The sequence below is a fragment of the Thunnus albacares genome, chromosome 16, assembly GCF_914725855.1.
Source record: "Thunnus albacares chromosome 16, fThuAlb1.1, whole genome shotgun sequence".
Lineage (NCBI taxonomy): Eukaryota > Metazoa > Chordata > Actinopteri > Scombriformes > Scombridae > Thunnus > Thunnus albacares.
The window spans coordinates 18,713,450-18,728,369 of record NC_058121.1 but is presented as its reverse complement, the minus strand read 5'-3'; the positions used below and the strand labels follow the sequence as shown (position 1 = coordinate 18,728,369).

General features: G+C 39.5%; 1 protein-coding gene across 5 annotated transcripts in view; it reads right to left on the bottom strand.

Annotated features, from left to right (window-relative positions):
* LOC122999602 (mitogen-activated protein kinase-binding protein 1-like) overlaps nucleotides 1-14,920 on the bottom strand; it is a 25,481-nt gene extending 10,561 nt beyond the window's left edge. For 3 of the 5 annotated variants that reach the window (XM_044376626.1, XM_044376629.1, XM_044376628.1), the window contains exons 1-15: nucleotides 13,551-14,920; nucleotides 11,982-12,073; nucleotides 9,953-10,015; nucleotides 9,785-9,842; nucleotides 8,270-8,440; nucleotides 7,577-7,714; nucleotides 6,650-6,832; nucleotides 4,635-4,795; nucleotides 4,221-4,410; nucleotides 3,803-3,937; nucleotides 3,498-3,685; nucleotides 3,288-3,379; nucleotides 3,052-3,177; nucleotides 2,596-2,666; nucleotides 48-169 (exon numbers count right to left, since the gene is read on the bottom strand). In XM_044376626.1, coding sequence (XP_044232561.1) covers nucleotides 48-169; nucleotides 2,596-2,666; nucleotides 3,052-3,177; nucleotides 3,288-3,379; nucleotides 3,498-3,685; nucleotides 3,803-3,937; nucleotides 4,221-4,410; nucleotides 4,635-4,795; nucleotides 6,650-6,832; nucleotides 7,577-7,714; nucleotides 8,270-8,440; nucleotides 9,785-9,842; nucleotides 9,953-10,015; nucleotides 11,982-12,073; nucleotides 13,551-13,652 — 1,892 coding nt within the window. In that variant the 5' untranslated portion in view covers nucleotides 13,653-14,920. The other 2 variants (XM_044376631.1, XM_044376630.1) reach the window with 2 other exon arrangements.

Here is a 14,920-nt window from a genome sequence, read left to right as displayed (position 1 = left end):
ACTGTAAACAGAACATAGAAACAGACTTTAAAAAAAAAAACACTCACCTGATGCAGCGGTCCTGACAGCCGACAGCAGCGTACTTGCAGGTGGAGTCGACACCCATGTCATACAGTGTGGTCTTCCTCACCATGTGGTGAGAACGCCTGAACTCTGTTCCTCTGTCAGTCTGCATGACAAAAACAAAAAGAAACACAGTCAGTGCTTTACTGAAAAGCAGGACAGCTGTAGCTTCAATATTTCACAGAAATGTGCTAATTAAAACTTATAAAGAGCTCAAATACATAAGATACAAACTCAAAATGCGGCATTTGAAATATGACTTATGATATCAAAGTCATGTCAATTGAAAATTACAGCTTAGGGCTTCCTATTTGAATTGGCATACAGTTGTTTTACAAAGTGTGTCAGTCCATTTCAGCAATTTTAATGAATTTACATGTTGACAATAGCTAGATATTAACATTACAATTGCATTACTGGACCTGGTTGTACAGTAAAAAGAGCTGAAACGAGTAATTCTTGCTCTCTGAACTCTAACATTTACATTCTGCAGTATTCTGCAAGTATTGTATATACAGTACACACAAATTATTTTATATTATATTTATATATATTATAATGTAACACATTATTTTATTATTTATAGTAATATAAGTATAGTATCAGTATCCAAAAATATTAAGCACACTTTGAGTGTAATGCAAAAATTAGCATTTTATTCCATTGAAGCCACCCTCCACCTCATCTGATAACACAGAGAGCTAAACAGGAGCTGTAATGAAATATAAGCATTAGTATTGTTTGCAAACGATGTAACAAACTTTAAAGTGCATTAAGTTATCTAAAAGCTGCAGAGATCAGATTGAATCAATAGCAGTTAAGATTAAAATGCCAAGAACATAGTAGTTGTTATAGTTATAATTTGGAGGAAATTAAATGTGGATCAGAGACTCAGTGCTAGTTATGATAGGTCACATAGTTTTTGAAGTTTAAGCCATAGAAAATCAGCATTTGCACATCCAATCACACAGACATGGTCCGAACAGAAGACTATTATGGTTCATTTAGAAGCCTTGAAAACACAGAGCACGATAACCGACAGCATAGAAGATGCTTATTTACGTTCTGCTGGGAACACAGGCCTGTCACAACAAGTTTCTAAAATGAGTACTCCATAAATATCTAGATGCTGAGGAGCAGTTTTGCTTGAGACTAACAAGCCATTGTTTATTGTGCTCTACAAAACTGAGTCACAGCAGTGGCCTGAATCGAGTCTTAAGTTTTAAGAAGAATGTTGTAACTTATGCAACTCTGGCTGTACAGGAAACTGCCCCAGTAACCCAGACGCAAATCTAGAGGAAAGAATGCAGCATGATGTCTCCTTTATCACAGTTAGTTATACAACTCGTGGTCCAAAGTCTGATTTTGTGGGACCTGCTGTTGAGTTGTATTCACAGGCAGAATAGAAATAGATAAATAGATTTAAAGAATAATACATAATTTTAGTCAGGAGCAATGAAGCAACAAAGAGCCCTGAACCAACATCAGCTCCACAATTGCGAGCATTTTCAGAGAAATATTCTATTTGGTGTGTCATGAGATTCTCCTGTTGTACCAGAGTGTCCCTCTGTATCAAAAATAGGCAACAAGTCAGCCATTTACAGTGATTTTAAAATAGCTGCAGGAGAAGCAGTGACTCAAATGGCCTAATTGCTTTCATAAAATGATGGGAACATCTGATTAGAACCAAAACAAGCAGTGACAAAAAAAAACAAACTGTGTCATTAAAGGAAAATTCTAGGAAATTTTGGGTGAGAGGATCAATGCTATTCTCACATCTATATGGGAAATATGTAGCTAGAGCCAGTGTAAGTGTAGCATAAGGACTGGAAATGGGGGGAAACAGCTAGCCCGGCTCTGTCTAAAGGTAACAAAATCTGCCTACCAGCGCCTCTAAAACTCACTAACATGCATCTTTTTGTTTTATCTGCACAAAAACCTAAGAGTAAGAGGATAATTTTCTGTTTTTCAAAGGGTTATGTGGTGGACAATTTCTTGGCTGGGAAAAATTGGCAGGTAACCAGACTCCATGAAGTTAAAGTGCTTACTGAGAAATACTCCGGCACATAACCCCCAGTATAATGGTAAATTGTTGTTTTTGTTTTGTTTTTGTATGGATGTGTTAATTAGTGAGTTATTGAGATGCTGAAAGGCAGTTTTCTTCACCTTTAGGCAAAGCCATGCTCGTTGGTTCTTCCTGTTTCCGATCCTGATGCTAAGCCAAGCTAATTGACTGCTGGTTCCAGCTACATATCTAACATACAGACGTGAGAGTGGTATCAATCTTCTCGTCAAATTCTTGGCAAGAAAGCGAATGAGAGTATGTGTTGAACTATTCCTTTATATAATAATTTATTACATACAACAAGTTATATAGTTCTAGTTTAGGTGTATACAGGTGATTGCATTCATGATTTTATTGTCACTTATGCAGATATGTGTGTTTACTGGAAATATTTCCACCTGTGGAAAGATACATGTTTGATAAAAAGTGGGAACTAATGGATCGGATCCCGGTCAGTCATGTCTTACCTTGTGTGCAGTGCGGAAGTAGATGCTCTTGTCTGCCCCGCAACTGATCATCCTCACCTTGTTGTCGTTAGCTGAAGAACAAGAGAGAAAGAAAAATAGTCCTTGATGACAAACTTTTTTGAGAACATCTTTAAATTAGGCATCACAGAAATCTTTCCAGCCTCCCGGCACAAAGAAAACATACAATGAGAAAGAAGAAATTCAAGGCAGAAACTGATGCAAATATGTACATTGCGAAAGAGGCGACAGAATGCAAAAACCTCCATTGCACAACAGAAAAGGCTTTGCTTAATACAAACAAAGCTCCACTTGACTACACATGGATAGTTGTCATCTATTATTTAAACAAGCAGTGCTGCAAGTGAAATAAAAGAGGGACTTTGAGTGAGTGGTGATGAAAGCCAGGATTAGGAAAAGATTAGCTGTCAGATGTTGACAGAGTCTCAAGTGGCTCACCAGCAAAGCGGACGGCTGTTATGGATGAAGAGTGCTCGTCGAGTGTCTGTACCAGACTGTAGTCATCCTCAGCATCCAAGACATGAATCAGACGGTCCCTGCTAGCTGTAGCCAACAGCTTCAGACCTGACAGTAATAAGTTACAGTTATGCACGTAGAACCGATGCACAAACACTCTTCAAGCCTGCCATCATTTTAGTCATTAGCACAGTCACATATTGTATATACACACTGACCTGTTTCTGGTTTACTGTACTCAAGACAGAGGATTTCAGCATCATGGGCATCCACTTTCAGAATCTCCTCCATGCTGCTGAGGTCATGAACCCTGTACAAGATACGTACACATCACATTTATTGAAATGGGGTGGAGGTCACCTGAAGTGAATCACATTTATCAGACTTTATGTATAGTCCACATTTTCAATTTCCTTTTCTTGTCCTACCTCAGCATCCCGTTGCGATCTCCAGATGCCAGATGTTTGCCGTCTGGACTGACACAGATGGTCCGGATGCCTGTCCTGCTCTCTGCTGCCTGTCCATCCCCTAGTTTATCTGCATTCACATTTGTCATACATTCTGGATCCTGCAAGGCAGCAGTGTTTCCATCTATGTAGATAATATTCAGGAGATCCTGCAAAGCAATGATGAAGAGAGAAATCACCCATCACACAGAGATGAAATAACAAAATAACTGCCCACATTTCTTTGGTAAAACATTGTTGTGTTTGAAGCCACACAGCCAACTCACACTGCTGAGGATATTTTGAGAATGAACATGAGTTTCCTCCATGTGCCACAGTCTGATGGTGTTATCAGCTGAAGAAGTAAGAAATGCACCTGATGACAGACCGGCACCCATATCCCCAGGAACATCTGGAAACATCTGAGGAAGGATGAGATAGAAGATGGGTGGGTAGGTGTTCAAGGAATACAAAATCCACAAGTTAAACAGGATGAATTTATAGAATTCAAGTGCTGTGCTGTAGACTTGGATTCTCTATGAACCATAACCATGTATAATAATTACTAGCTTTGGTGTTTTGACACATCAAACATCTGTCGCTGGCTGTGAAAATCTTTCGATGATGCAGCAGAATCCAGTCTATACATGGCATGTGTCACAGTGCTTAAAGATGTGTTGTTCACTTCCTCCTGCCAGTGTTTACCTCCAGGTCCCAGACACAAGCAGCATGGAAGAGGGCAGAGTGCACCTTCCCCGCCCTGTTGACGTCTCTCACATCCCACACATACAGACTGTGATCACTATAAACACAGCTGAGCCAGTTGCTGACGGGGTCGTAGGTAACAGCAGTGGAGTCTGGGTAACGGGTGTCCGTCTTGGTGGAGAATAGGTGGCTGATGGGTGAGAAGATGGAATACATTTGTAAAGATCATGGAATAAAAGCAACATATTTCTCAAAATTAAGTGATATATTTCTGTCAAAAAACAGGAACAGAAGAGAGGTTTGAACTGTAAAATGGAGACACTTCAGACAGGAAGAACTATAAATAGATTGCATTTGATCCTGCAGTGGATCGATGCCAAAGAAAGGCTGTGTTACTCCTGAGCTCTTCCTCACCTGGCCTCAGTGATGGCCGAGACGTCAGAGCCAAGGGGGTGCGGCCGTGGCAGCGTGCAGACAAAGTGCAGATCGATGGGGCTGAAGGCTCGCACTGTTCCATCAGCGCAGCCGCAGAAGATCATATCCTCAGACAGAGACAGAGACTGGGCCACGCCCGTCTATCAAAGGCAAGACAGGATACAACAGGCACATCATTACTATGTTCCCTGCTTCTAATTACACAGCTCTACAATTTACAGATAGAGAAATCATGTCCCTTCTTTACACAATAATATTTACAATAGTAAAATAAATAGTAGTTTTAAAAAAGGAAGATAAACTGCAACCTGGAGTCAGTCATCATTATAAAAATCACCAATGTAAACAAAAATTCTATTACAGATTCAGGAAAAATGTATTTTATTGTATAAAACCCAAGGCGTTCCCAGGCCAGAAGAGATATGTAGTCCCTCCAGCAGCCTGGGAAACGCCTTGGGATCCCCCCCAGGAGGAGCTGGAGGGCATTGCTGGGATGAAGGATGTCTGGCTTCCCTTTCTCAGTCTGATGCCACCACAAACCAGTCCCGGATAGGCGGCAGATAAATAGATGGATGGATGGTATAAAACATATTTATATCATCCCCACAAATAAAATATGTAACAGTTGAGTGTAGGTGGGTTTACCCTCCACAACAGTCCTGCCTGTCAGTTAAGTTACGTTTGCAGTGGAACATAAATGTGTCCTCCTTGGACTACTTCCAAACACAGTCTGTACTTGTCCTTGTTGCTAATCCCTCTTTGATCCTCTGACAGAAGGCAGGAGCACCTTCATCTTCACCCTCTTGATTTAACACCACAGCTGGACACTGACCATAAACTACTACTGGCTGTACAACACTCAAAACCAAAGTAATGGTAACTAAGTGTTTATCTTAGTCTACTTTTCACAGTGTTTATACTGTTAACACTGGTAAAGGTAAATTAAATTAATGAAATAACCCATTAACAATGTGGACACCCAGAGAATCAATAAAAACAAAATGCATGTTTTGTTAAAACAAGTAGCATTTATGGCCTTTCAAAGCTAGAAATGTGACCTTCCATAATTGATGCTATAATGTGATTAGTTTGACATTTTAGGAAATATGCTTATTTGCTTTCTTGCCAAGAGTTAGAAAAACAACACCACTTGCATGTCTGTACAGTAAATATGAACTACAGCCAGGAGACGATTAGCAAGGCTTAGCACAAATACTCGAAGAATAGGTAAACACTAACCTGCCCCCAATCCAAAACTTGTCGCTTTTGTACTTAAGTTTTTTTTTTTTTGTATAGACGAAACAAACAAATTATATAACATGTTAATTAGTACACTTGAGAGGTGCAAGTAGCCTTTTTTTTCCTTCAGGACAGAGCCAAGCTAGCTGTTTATCCCTCTTTCCAGTCTTATGCTAAGCTAGGCTAACCGTCTCCTGGCAGTAGCTTCATATTTAACACACTGTGAGTGAGTGGTAACTCTCAGCAAGAAAGCAAATGCGTCATTCTCGAAATGTCAAACTATTCCTTTTAAAGAATGACAGACTGAATCATACCCCTGAGGTTTTATTAAAATTGAACCCCTGGAGTCTGGGACATCATGATTGAGCTAAAAATTTGTATCTTTCATTACAAGACCTCATTAGCCCATTCAATGCATTTTTCCAACACCATGTTAAAATCATATCACACTTTGATTGCTTATTTTAGAAACTGCATCTTTGTGGTTAAAACACAAAAATGAGGCATCGACATAGGGGGGAAAAGTGCGATTTTTTTTGTTCAAATGATGCAAGACAGTGATTCATTAGAAGAGCCTAGTGTTGCATATCAGCTAAGATACTGTATATAGATAAGGTTAGCTGATGCATGGAATGACTCAATGAATATCCCCTCCATCATTCTGATATGACTAAAATGATTCACAGGATTTAAAGTAGTGGTAACACAAGAACCCGAACAAAACCTGTTGGATACTTTCCCTGTCAGTCACTCACCCGTAGGTCCACCCACTTGTCCAGCATCCTCTTGCTGTTAAATTCACACAACAGGCCCGAGGAGGTGATGCAGAAGGTGGAGTCAGATTTGGAGCCTCGCCCACAAGCCACATCACAGAAGAAGTTGTTCCTCAGCTCTCCCAGCAGCCCCGAGCGGCCCAGCAGAGGGACAGGAGCACTGGCCTAAATGCCACAGAGGGATGACTGTTAGCTGATGAAGCACAAACTGTGGTGGTTGAAGCAGAACACTGGTTGTATCCACTGTTACAACCCAGTAAACTTTGAAATGTGTGCATGAGTGTTGCTGGAAGATTTCTTTTTGGTGTCATGTTTAAAATAATAACTGTTGGATCTCTGACAAACCTCCCAAGCTCTCACAGTGGTTACAAGGAACAATAGAAGTCATCCCACTAGAAGCCATGACCTATTGGCTCAAGGACAAACCCTCAATGTTCCATAAAATTTGGGACCCCTTCTTAAATTACACTGGAACAGAGAGTGCATAGACCATGCAGAGAGGCCTCTATGGACTTATCTGAACAGACATCCCTATAGAGGCTCATATGAGTCTTAATCAAGCGGTATATTGTAACACTTCACTGCCTGGATATCTGGCCATGGACCCATCCATTTGTCAACATGGTTTTTCCTTTTTTTTGTTATATATCTATCTATTTCTTTTCTTCATTTTCCACTATTTATTTAGTTTTACCATCATGTGGGAGTTCTTGTGCAGTGTGTTTTGTGCAGAATAAGGTGCTCTTATGTGCTAACATATTGGTCTTCCTTAAAACTAAAACCAATAAAGATATCTTTATTTTTAGATTTTAGATATCAGCATAATGTAAATCAGACTAGCACAGTGGAGAGAGACATTTCTCTAGTTCAGCAATTATAAAATATCACAGATAGACATTATTTTAATACCTTGTTGGCCTTGCAGTGATCCAGATACCAGAACTTGACATGTCTGTTCCCTGCAGTTACAAAGTAGGAGCTGTCCTCAGAGAAAGACACACCTGTCACCTTACTGGACACCTTGTTGGCAGCCACTACTACATCTTTCTGCAAGAGAACAATACAACAACAGATATGTAAAGCAAAGCAATATATTTATGTAGTACAAAATGTCTTAAAGGTACACCTTTTTTCTTTAACCAAAGATTCACAAAAATACCTTTATTTACAATGAGATTGTTGTTTATAGCATTATACTGTAAAATCCTATTTTGCTACTGGGCATGAAACACAATTTTCTATTACTATTGATATCCAGTAAGTCTAACACACATTAATTTTACTAAGTGGGATTTTATGTATGACCCAGAAAAGGAAAAACATAAATAACAGGAAATATGCACTTGAATGTTCATTTAGGAATGTCATTTCAGTCCGCCCCCTGAGGTGTAACCTATTTTGCATCCTACTACTTGACATTGCATAGGGTTAATCAAAGAAATCTTCCTTGTTTGAGGAGTGAGTAGGAAAAAGGGAGACGCTACAGTAAACGGCTTCTAGCTTTGACCAATATGAGAAACACTATCTAGTGTTCTCATGGTGCAACATCAGCTTTGGCAATAGGAGCTGACTGTAGGCTAAAACTTCAGAGTGAGGACATACTTTCCACGCCCAGACGTTGACCATCATGTCGTGCTGGTTTCCCACGCTGACAATGTACTTGCTGTTCGGGGAAAAGGCCACGCAGGAGATGCCATATTTGTGCTTCTGGAGCTCCGCCACCTGTCTTCGTTCTGCTACGTCCCACAATCTCACCGCTGGTAGATGGCCGCTCTGGTGAGGTGAGAGGGTTGTGGAGGGGTGGATGATTGAAAGAGGGGGACATGGAGTTAAAGGAGGGAAAAGAGTTGGTCATTCTTGTCTCTATATGATAAAAACATGCTATAATATGTCCCATTTTTTAGATGCACTGAGAAGAGGCTTCATACAGTAGTCACCTGTCATTCCAATCTGCCAATCCTGCTCTCTGAGAGATTATCCTCTCTATCCTCTGACCTCTGCTCACTGCGTACAGTTTACTTGTCCTTTGACCTGCTCACATTATTCCCTCCCAGGGATCAAAAGGTCAGCAGGCTATTTGTGTAGTCTCTTATTCCAATATGACAGAACAACCTTTCAAAGGTCAGAGTTAATAGGTGACAGGAAAGGCAGCCTGAAGGACGCTGAAAATGAATTACAATCAACTAAAGACTGAGTCGCATACAAAAGACACAGAAATGAATAAATAAAGACATGCAGAAAAAAAAAGATATGGCTGTCTGCTGTCAGCCTGTCCTTCATGCAAATTAGCCACTGTTCGGTGAATGAGTGTGTGTGAGGAGGGACGTTTCTTATCAGATCATTCACTCAGGAAAACCTTAAACTCGTCTCCTCTTTCAAGGCGTACAGGAAATGCTATATCAGAGCTGTGATGCACTCAGCTTTCATCACAGGAAGACAGCTGGTAAGAAAAACATAACAATGCTGGCTGCTGACTGTAATATTAGCATTTGGTCTGTAAATTTGCTCACGTATTACTTTACTAGTTGTGGTCTGTAATTGATTTCTCAAACTCAAATACATGCATGTTGGCAGTCTACAAAATTTGGCATCAAGTTCCTTTTTTTCCTTCCCTGCAGCAGAACAGCCTAACCTTGTCGTATTTGGTCTTTTGAACTTTGGTCTTTGCTGTCATGGCAACTACTGAGTGCTCATCCACTTACATGGAGAAGTCTTAAATCGGCTTTGATTGGCTGGGGCAGATTAAGACAGAGTGTTGTGTTGAGGAAACATAATCAACACTTGAAACTCCTTCTAATGGGCGGTAAACACTAGAAACACACATCATCATCATAAACAAACTGCCATAATGTATACTTAATCCTGCTGCAGCCTGAGGGACTCTAACAGGCTGAACACTGCAGTAAATATAAATAAATATCATCTATTGTGATCACTGATTCTACTGTTATATTAACCTGATAAAGGCACATAAATAAAGACATAAAAGGTGAACTGTGTTGTGTCCAGATGCAAAGAGAAATAAGACAAAATGTTCTATTTACGTGGAAAACAGGACAACTGCAGACTCAAAGAAGTGATGCAGATTGACAGCGAGGAGCGAGACTGACGACTCACCTCTCCTGTGACCAAGTACCTGCCATCAGGGGAGAAGGACAGAGCCGTGATGGTCTTTCTGCAAAGATGAGACAGACAAAGAAAGACAGCTCAGTGCGATTCACGATTTAGGTCGTTTTGACAGTTTGATGTTGTTCTCTTTAAAATGCAGTTTGTGTTTCAACTCACCTTGATGTGTTAATAATGTGGTGCTGTCTGTTCTTTTTGGGGTTCAGCAAGACTACCACACACCTACACAAGAAAAAAAAACATCATCAAAACTCTCCATATGAGTTATGTTTTTCATTACGCGATTAAACCAAACAATCCACAGAAATATTTGAACTGGAACAGATATAGAAACCCATGTTTGTTATGTATAATTTGTGCTGAGGTAACAGTTTTTGTAAGTGGAAAATTTCCCTGTGATTTGCCAAATGTATTTATTTAGTCAAGGTGTTTGCAAGAAATGTAAACCCTTTTCCATAACTGAGTGGAAGACAATACAGTTTTCAAGTCAACAAATGAATCACATTTCACAGTACTGCTTAAACATTACGCGTATTTTTGTCATTGATGCTCATACACCATGACCTTAAACACATTTAAACTCTGATATAACACAGGAATCCATACAGCTTTGCTCTAGCAGCAACAAATATGCATAAGCCTACTTTTACTAATCTCTGTTGATCTGTAATTAAACTTTATTCTGTGGCCTGTTTAAGCACTCTCAGAGGATTACAGCAAGAAATACAACAGCACTGCACTCACCGTACCCAGGCATTCATTTAATGATATATCTATTAACTCTGAAGAACATACTGCTTGTCAACACCTAACGGACAAGGACTTAAACGCTGAAGTTAATCTGAATTACAAATGCTGCTACAAAAGGTGGGGCACATAAGGTTGAATGCCAATGAGCTGCATTTGTGAAATATATAAGCAATTGCCTTTCAAGCACCATTTTAACATATGATAGACAAAAACTGAAAATATGCACGACAACATATGAAAAACATTTATCAATGTCCTGTGAAAACCTTGAATCTTCAAATTTGCTGATTTTAAATGTTTCAGATAATCTGTATTTTTGTTCAACAAAGCAGAAAACAAGGCTATTTTCCTCAGGAAGATCAATAATTTAGAGATACATGGTTTCCGCAGGACAGCGCATCCTTGAGAAAATACAATATATTCTCTATTTGTGATGAAACCTAACATTACTTTGTATTAGTGTTTGCACTAAAGATTTGAATGTTTCATAGTTAAGTCTTGTTTTCATGAGTGATTCATCCACTTTTTATGTCATTATTCTTTTCCATATTTAAATAATACAGGTATAACTATATTGTTTCCTGCTAATAAAACTTGTTCTGTACATCCTGTTCAAGAGCAGCTCAGAGATCCACGCTTCAGCTGTAAAGTGAGCTGCCAGTTCTGCAGCTCAGATGCCAGGAAACTGCATTCCTGGTACCAAAGCTTGTGTAGAGACGGTAGGTGGATTGCCAGACTGTGAACAGTTTGGGAAGTATAAAGCTTCAGGACCAGATACACACGTACAAATGCCCACATACTGCATGTGCATACATGCTTGCACACAATCACACACATCCACTCCTCCTAGACACAGCAATACTGTAAACAGCCGTAATTCTCCTGTTTTTTTTTTGTCAACCATTGACCTTCTTAGTATTAATACAGCTTTGTCAGAAGATTTCAGAGCAACACAAAAGAGGCTCAGTGCACTGTTTCTGTTACAGCCTCAAGGGACCAACTGTGCTTGTTTCTAAACTCTGCTTTCACCCCGGTGGAGCAGCAGCTCTGAAGCCTCCGAGCATCGCCACGGTACATCTACACCAACCTGCAGCCCACACGTCTCACACAGCCAGCGTCACTGTTTGCACAGACTTAATAATACTACACGACACTCTTTAAATCAGTGTATCACTGAGAGAGTCAAAGGAATCCTCCCTGAGGATAGGATAATAAAAAGCTTTGGAGTTTCTCTGATGAGAAAGCCCACAGAGCTCTCCTCCTCAGTTCCTCTGCAATAGTGCTGAGATAACACACACACACACACACAGAAATTTGCACACTGAACGTCTGCGTGAGGTAGATATGATAAGGAAGCTGGGAAACCATGGAGTGTTGATAAATCAAAGGTCAGATCTCAAGATAACGATGCAGAAATAGTCTCTCCCTTTCTTCTTACCCTGCAGGATATGCGACTAGTCCGGATCGGGGGTCGCAGGCCAGACCGCTGTTTCCTGAGGCGGTGATGCCGAGGACCTTTTCCAGAGTTACCTGTAGAGAAACAAAGCAGGGATACATCTGAAGCCATTTGATTTTTGTTCAGGATTTCATCAAAGTGAGAACTGAAAGTTACTTGACAGATACAGAACTCAAACAGCGATGTAAGAAAGCATCAACTAATCAGAGTCAGACATAGATTGGTTTGGTAACAACATGCGAAGAGGCTAAGGGTCAGCTAATGTGACCTCTTTTGTTCAAATCATTTAAGTCTCTCTCATTTTAAGACTCTTGTCACTTTTAAGACATGAAAAACAAACTCATTAGCGAAAAATAAGTCCCTGGAATTTGTTGAGTCTGGGTTTTGACTGCAGCCAGTAATATGGATTTATTAGTAAGTGAGTGTATTAAAAGACGCCTGCTCAGACACTTAAAGTTTGATTTATTTAATGACTTATTTTCTATGTGATGAGCAAATATGTGTCTTGAATAAATAAGGTTAACATGCGGTAAATGTCATGTAACAAGCTCAAAACAAAATTATATTATAAATGTTATTATTTCATCTCGGGTAGTTATAACATGCATGTTAAAAAAAACAGATGTGAAAGATCAGGTTTGACCTATCAATTACAAAGAGAAGCTGTGACAGAAGGCTTGGCAGGTCAAGTCGTCTGTCTGTCTTTGGATTAATAAAGCAGCTGTTAGTGGTACTGATTAGTCTGGAGCAACATATGAATGAGTCTGAAGCGTCCTACTAACACACATGTGATACGTTCATATAGCAACGTATAGCAACTAACAAAAAGGATCACAAATCAGACAATGTCAGGCAAGCAACCAGAGCAATTAAACTCTTGTGAGCATTCTCATATATCAGTTACTGTATATATTCATCTGGGTATCACTCTCTAGTAATGCACCTTTTATTAAATGGTTAATAAATAATTTACTAATGTTAACAGATCAGTTATAAGTCATTAAGAGGAACATGATTTGGGCTGCCAGGTTGTGACAAATCCCCTTTCTGTTTGGTAATAATGTAATTATAAATGTTTGTAATCCATTAATAAATGCTTTATAAGTTGTTATTAAATGGATTTTTTATAGATCTTCTGCAGCTGATGGTCCAACCAGTCAATGCACATTTTCACAACCTGGGCACCCAAACGTTGTCCTCATTACTGGCTTATAACTTATGTATAAAGCTTTAGAAAATATTTTTTTAACCATTAATAAAGCCATTAGTTTCATTTTATAAACCCTTTATAAAAGGTGCTTTATTAGGAAGTGGTTTCCACTATAATAACAACTTGTAGCTTAGGTACAGTTTTATTTTGTCACTTTACTTCATTACAAGCATTTTGTATGTTTCCATGTGTGTTGTTTGTATGAATTAATAATTACTGTAAACTCGTAAAATTTTACAACTGCAGCCTTCAGCATTATAGTTATTGCTGCAGGGTGTTTCTCCTTCTGTCAGGTGATTTCACCCAGGCATAACAACTACTCTAGAGTGATGCATGCATACCTTGCTGGTGAGATTTTCTTTCCTGTTCTTGTTCTGTTTGATTGATGGAGAGCGCAGCAAATTCCTGATGCGACTTTTGATCGTGAACCCATCGCCAGGCATTTTTGTTTTTGGAGCCTTGTGGCACTTGCTCCGAGAACTGTGACAAGTCAACCAGCTCCAGTGAGTGTGCGCGAAGAGGCTGAAGAGCTGAATGAGCGCCTGTAATGATCCTCCCACCAACCAAACCTCCACCAGAGACAAACTACAGAGCTTTACAAAGTCGGACAGTGTTCCTGCTGCCGGGACATGTGGACGCTAATCTCTTGAGTGGGTTTTGCTGTTCTCTTCTGTCGCTCCACATCAAGCTCTGCTCCTGCAGTTCTCCTCCACTTCTGGACTGATGTGTATCTCAAAGATGCATTTTGCAAGAAAAGAAAGCTCAGCTGTTTGCTCCTGTGTGCCTGCATGACATCACTAGTTTAATCTGAACCTGCATCGGTCTTATGATTAGATCAATGAATGCTTTTGTTGCTGTAGTGCATAATTGATTTAATAGGATTAGAGAGAGAGAGACCGTGGGCAGTCCCACAGCTGAATGGATGTTTGGGTATCTTTGTTTGGCTGCTGATTGGCCGATAAAACTTAACTTGTTCTGTTAGACGAATATTTGCTTATGTTAAAGGGATTTCCGTCTTTTTACTGTTTTTGTTTTTAAATTATTGATTTATTTACTTATTGGCCATATTTATGTGTAGCTATTGATGTATTTATTTAGGCTACTTGTAGCTATAACTCATTCAACACTCAATTTAGCATATACCGCAGCCTTGTGACGTCAAGACATTTTGCTGTATGTACAAATAATTTTCTATCACCTTTAAGTCAGGTTGTCACATTATTTAAATGAGGGCCTCATGTGCTGGATAAGCACGAGGTCATTCACACTCGACCGGCCACGTGCACCGAGCGGCCTCCTTCTCAAGGCAGACCACACCCCTTGCAATGACGTCACGCCAATCACAACCACGGCTTGGTGATGAGCAGAAGTGATGTAGGTACATTTCAAAGGGTTTATGTTGATTGGCTGTTAAATTGTAGACACATGGTGGTGATAATTTGCACCAGATTAAATTAATCTAATCTAATCCGGCCCTGCAACTCCTATTCTTGTAAAATGTATGTTAATTCGACTATATTAGCTTTGACGCTACAGTTAACACTTAGTTCACTATCATTCAGGCTATGTCACTGATATACATGATGGTGGAGAAAATATTTATATTAAAATTATTTGTGTTGGTATAAAGATTATATTGGCCCAAACATTTTACAACATGCTTTTATGCAAATTTCTACCCATCATACTGACTCATTTATTGTAATTTAAG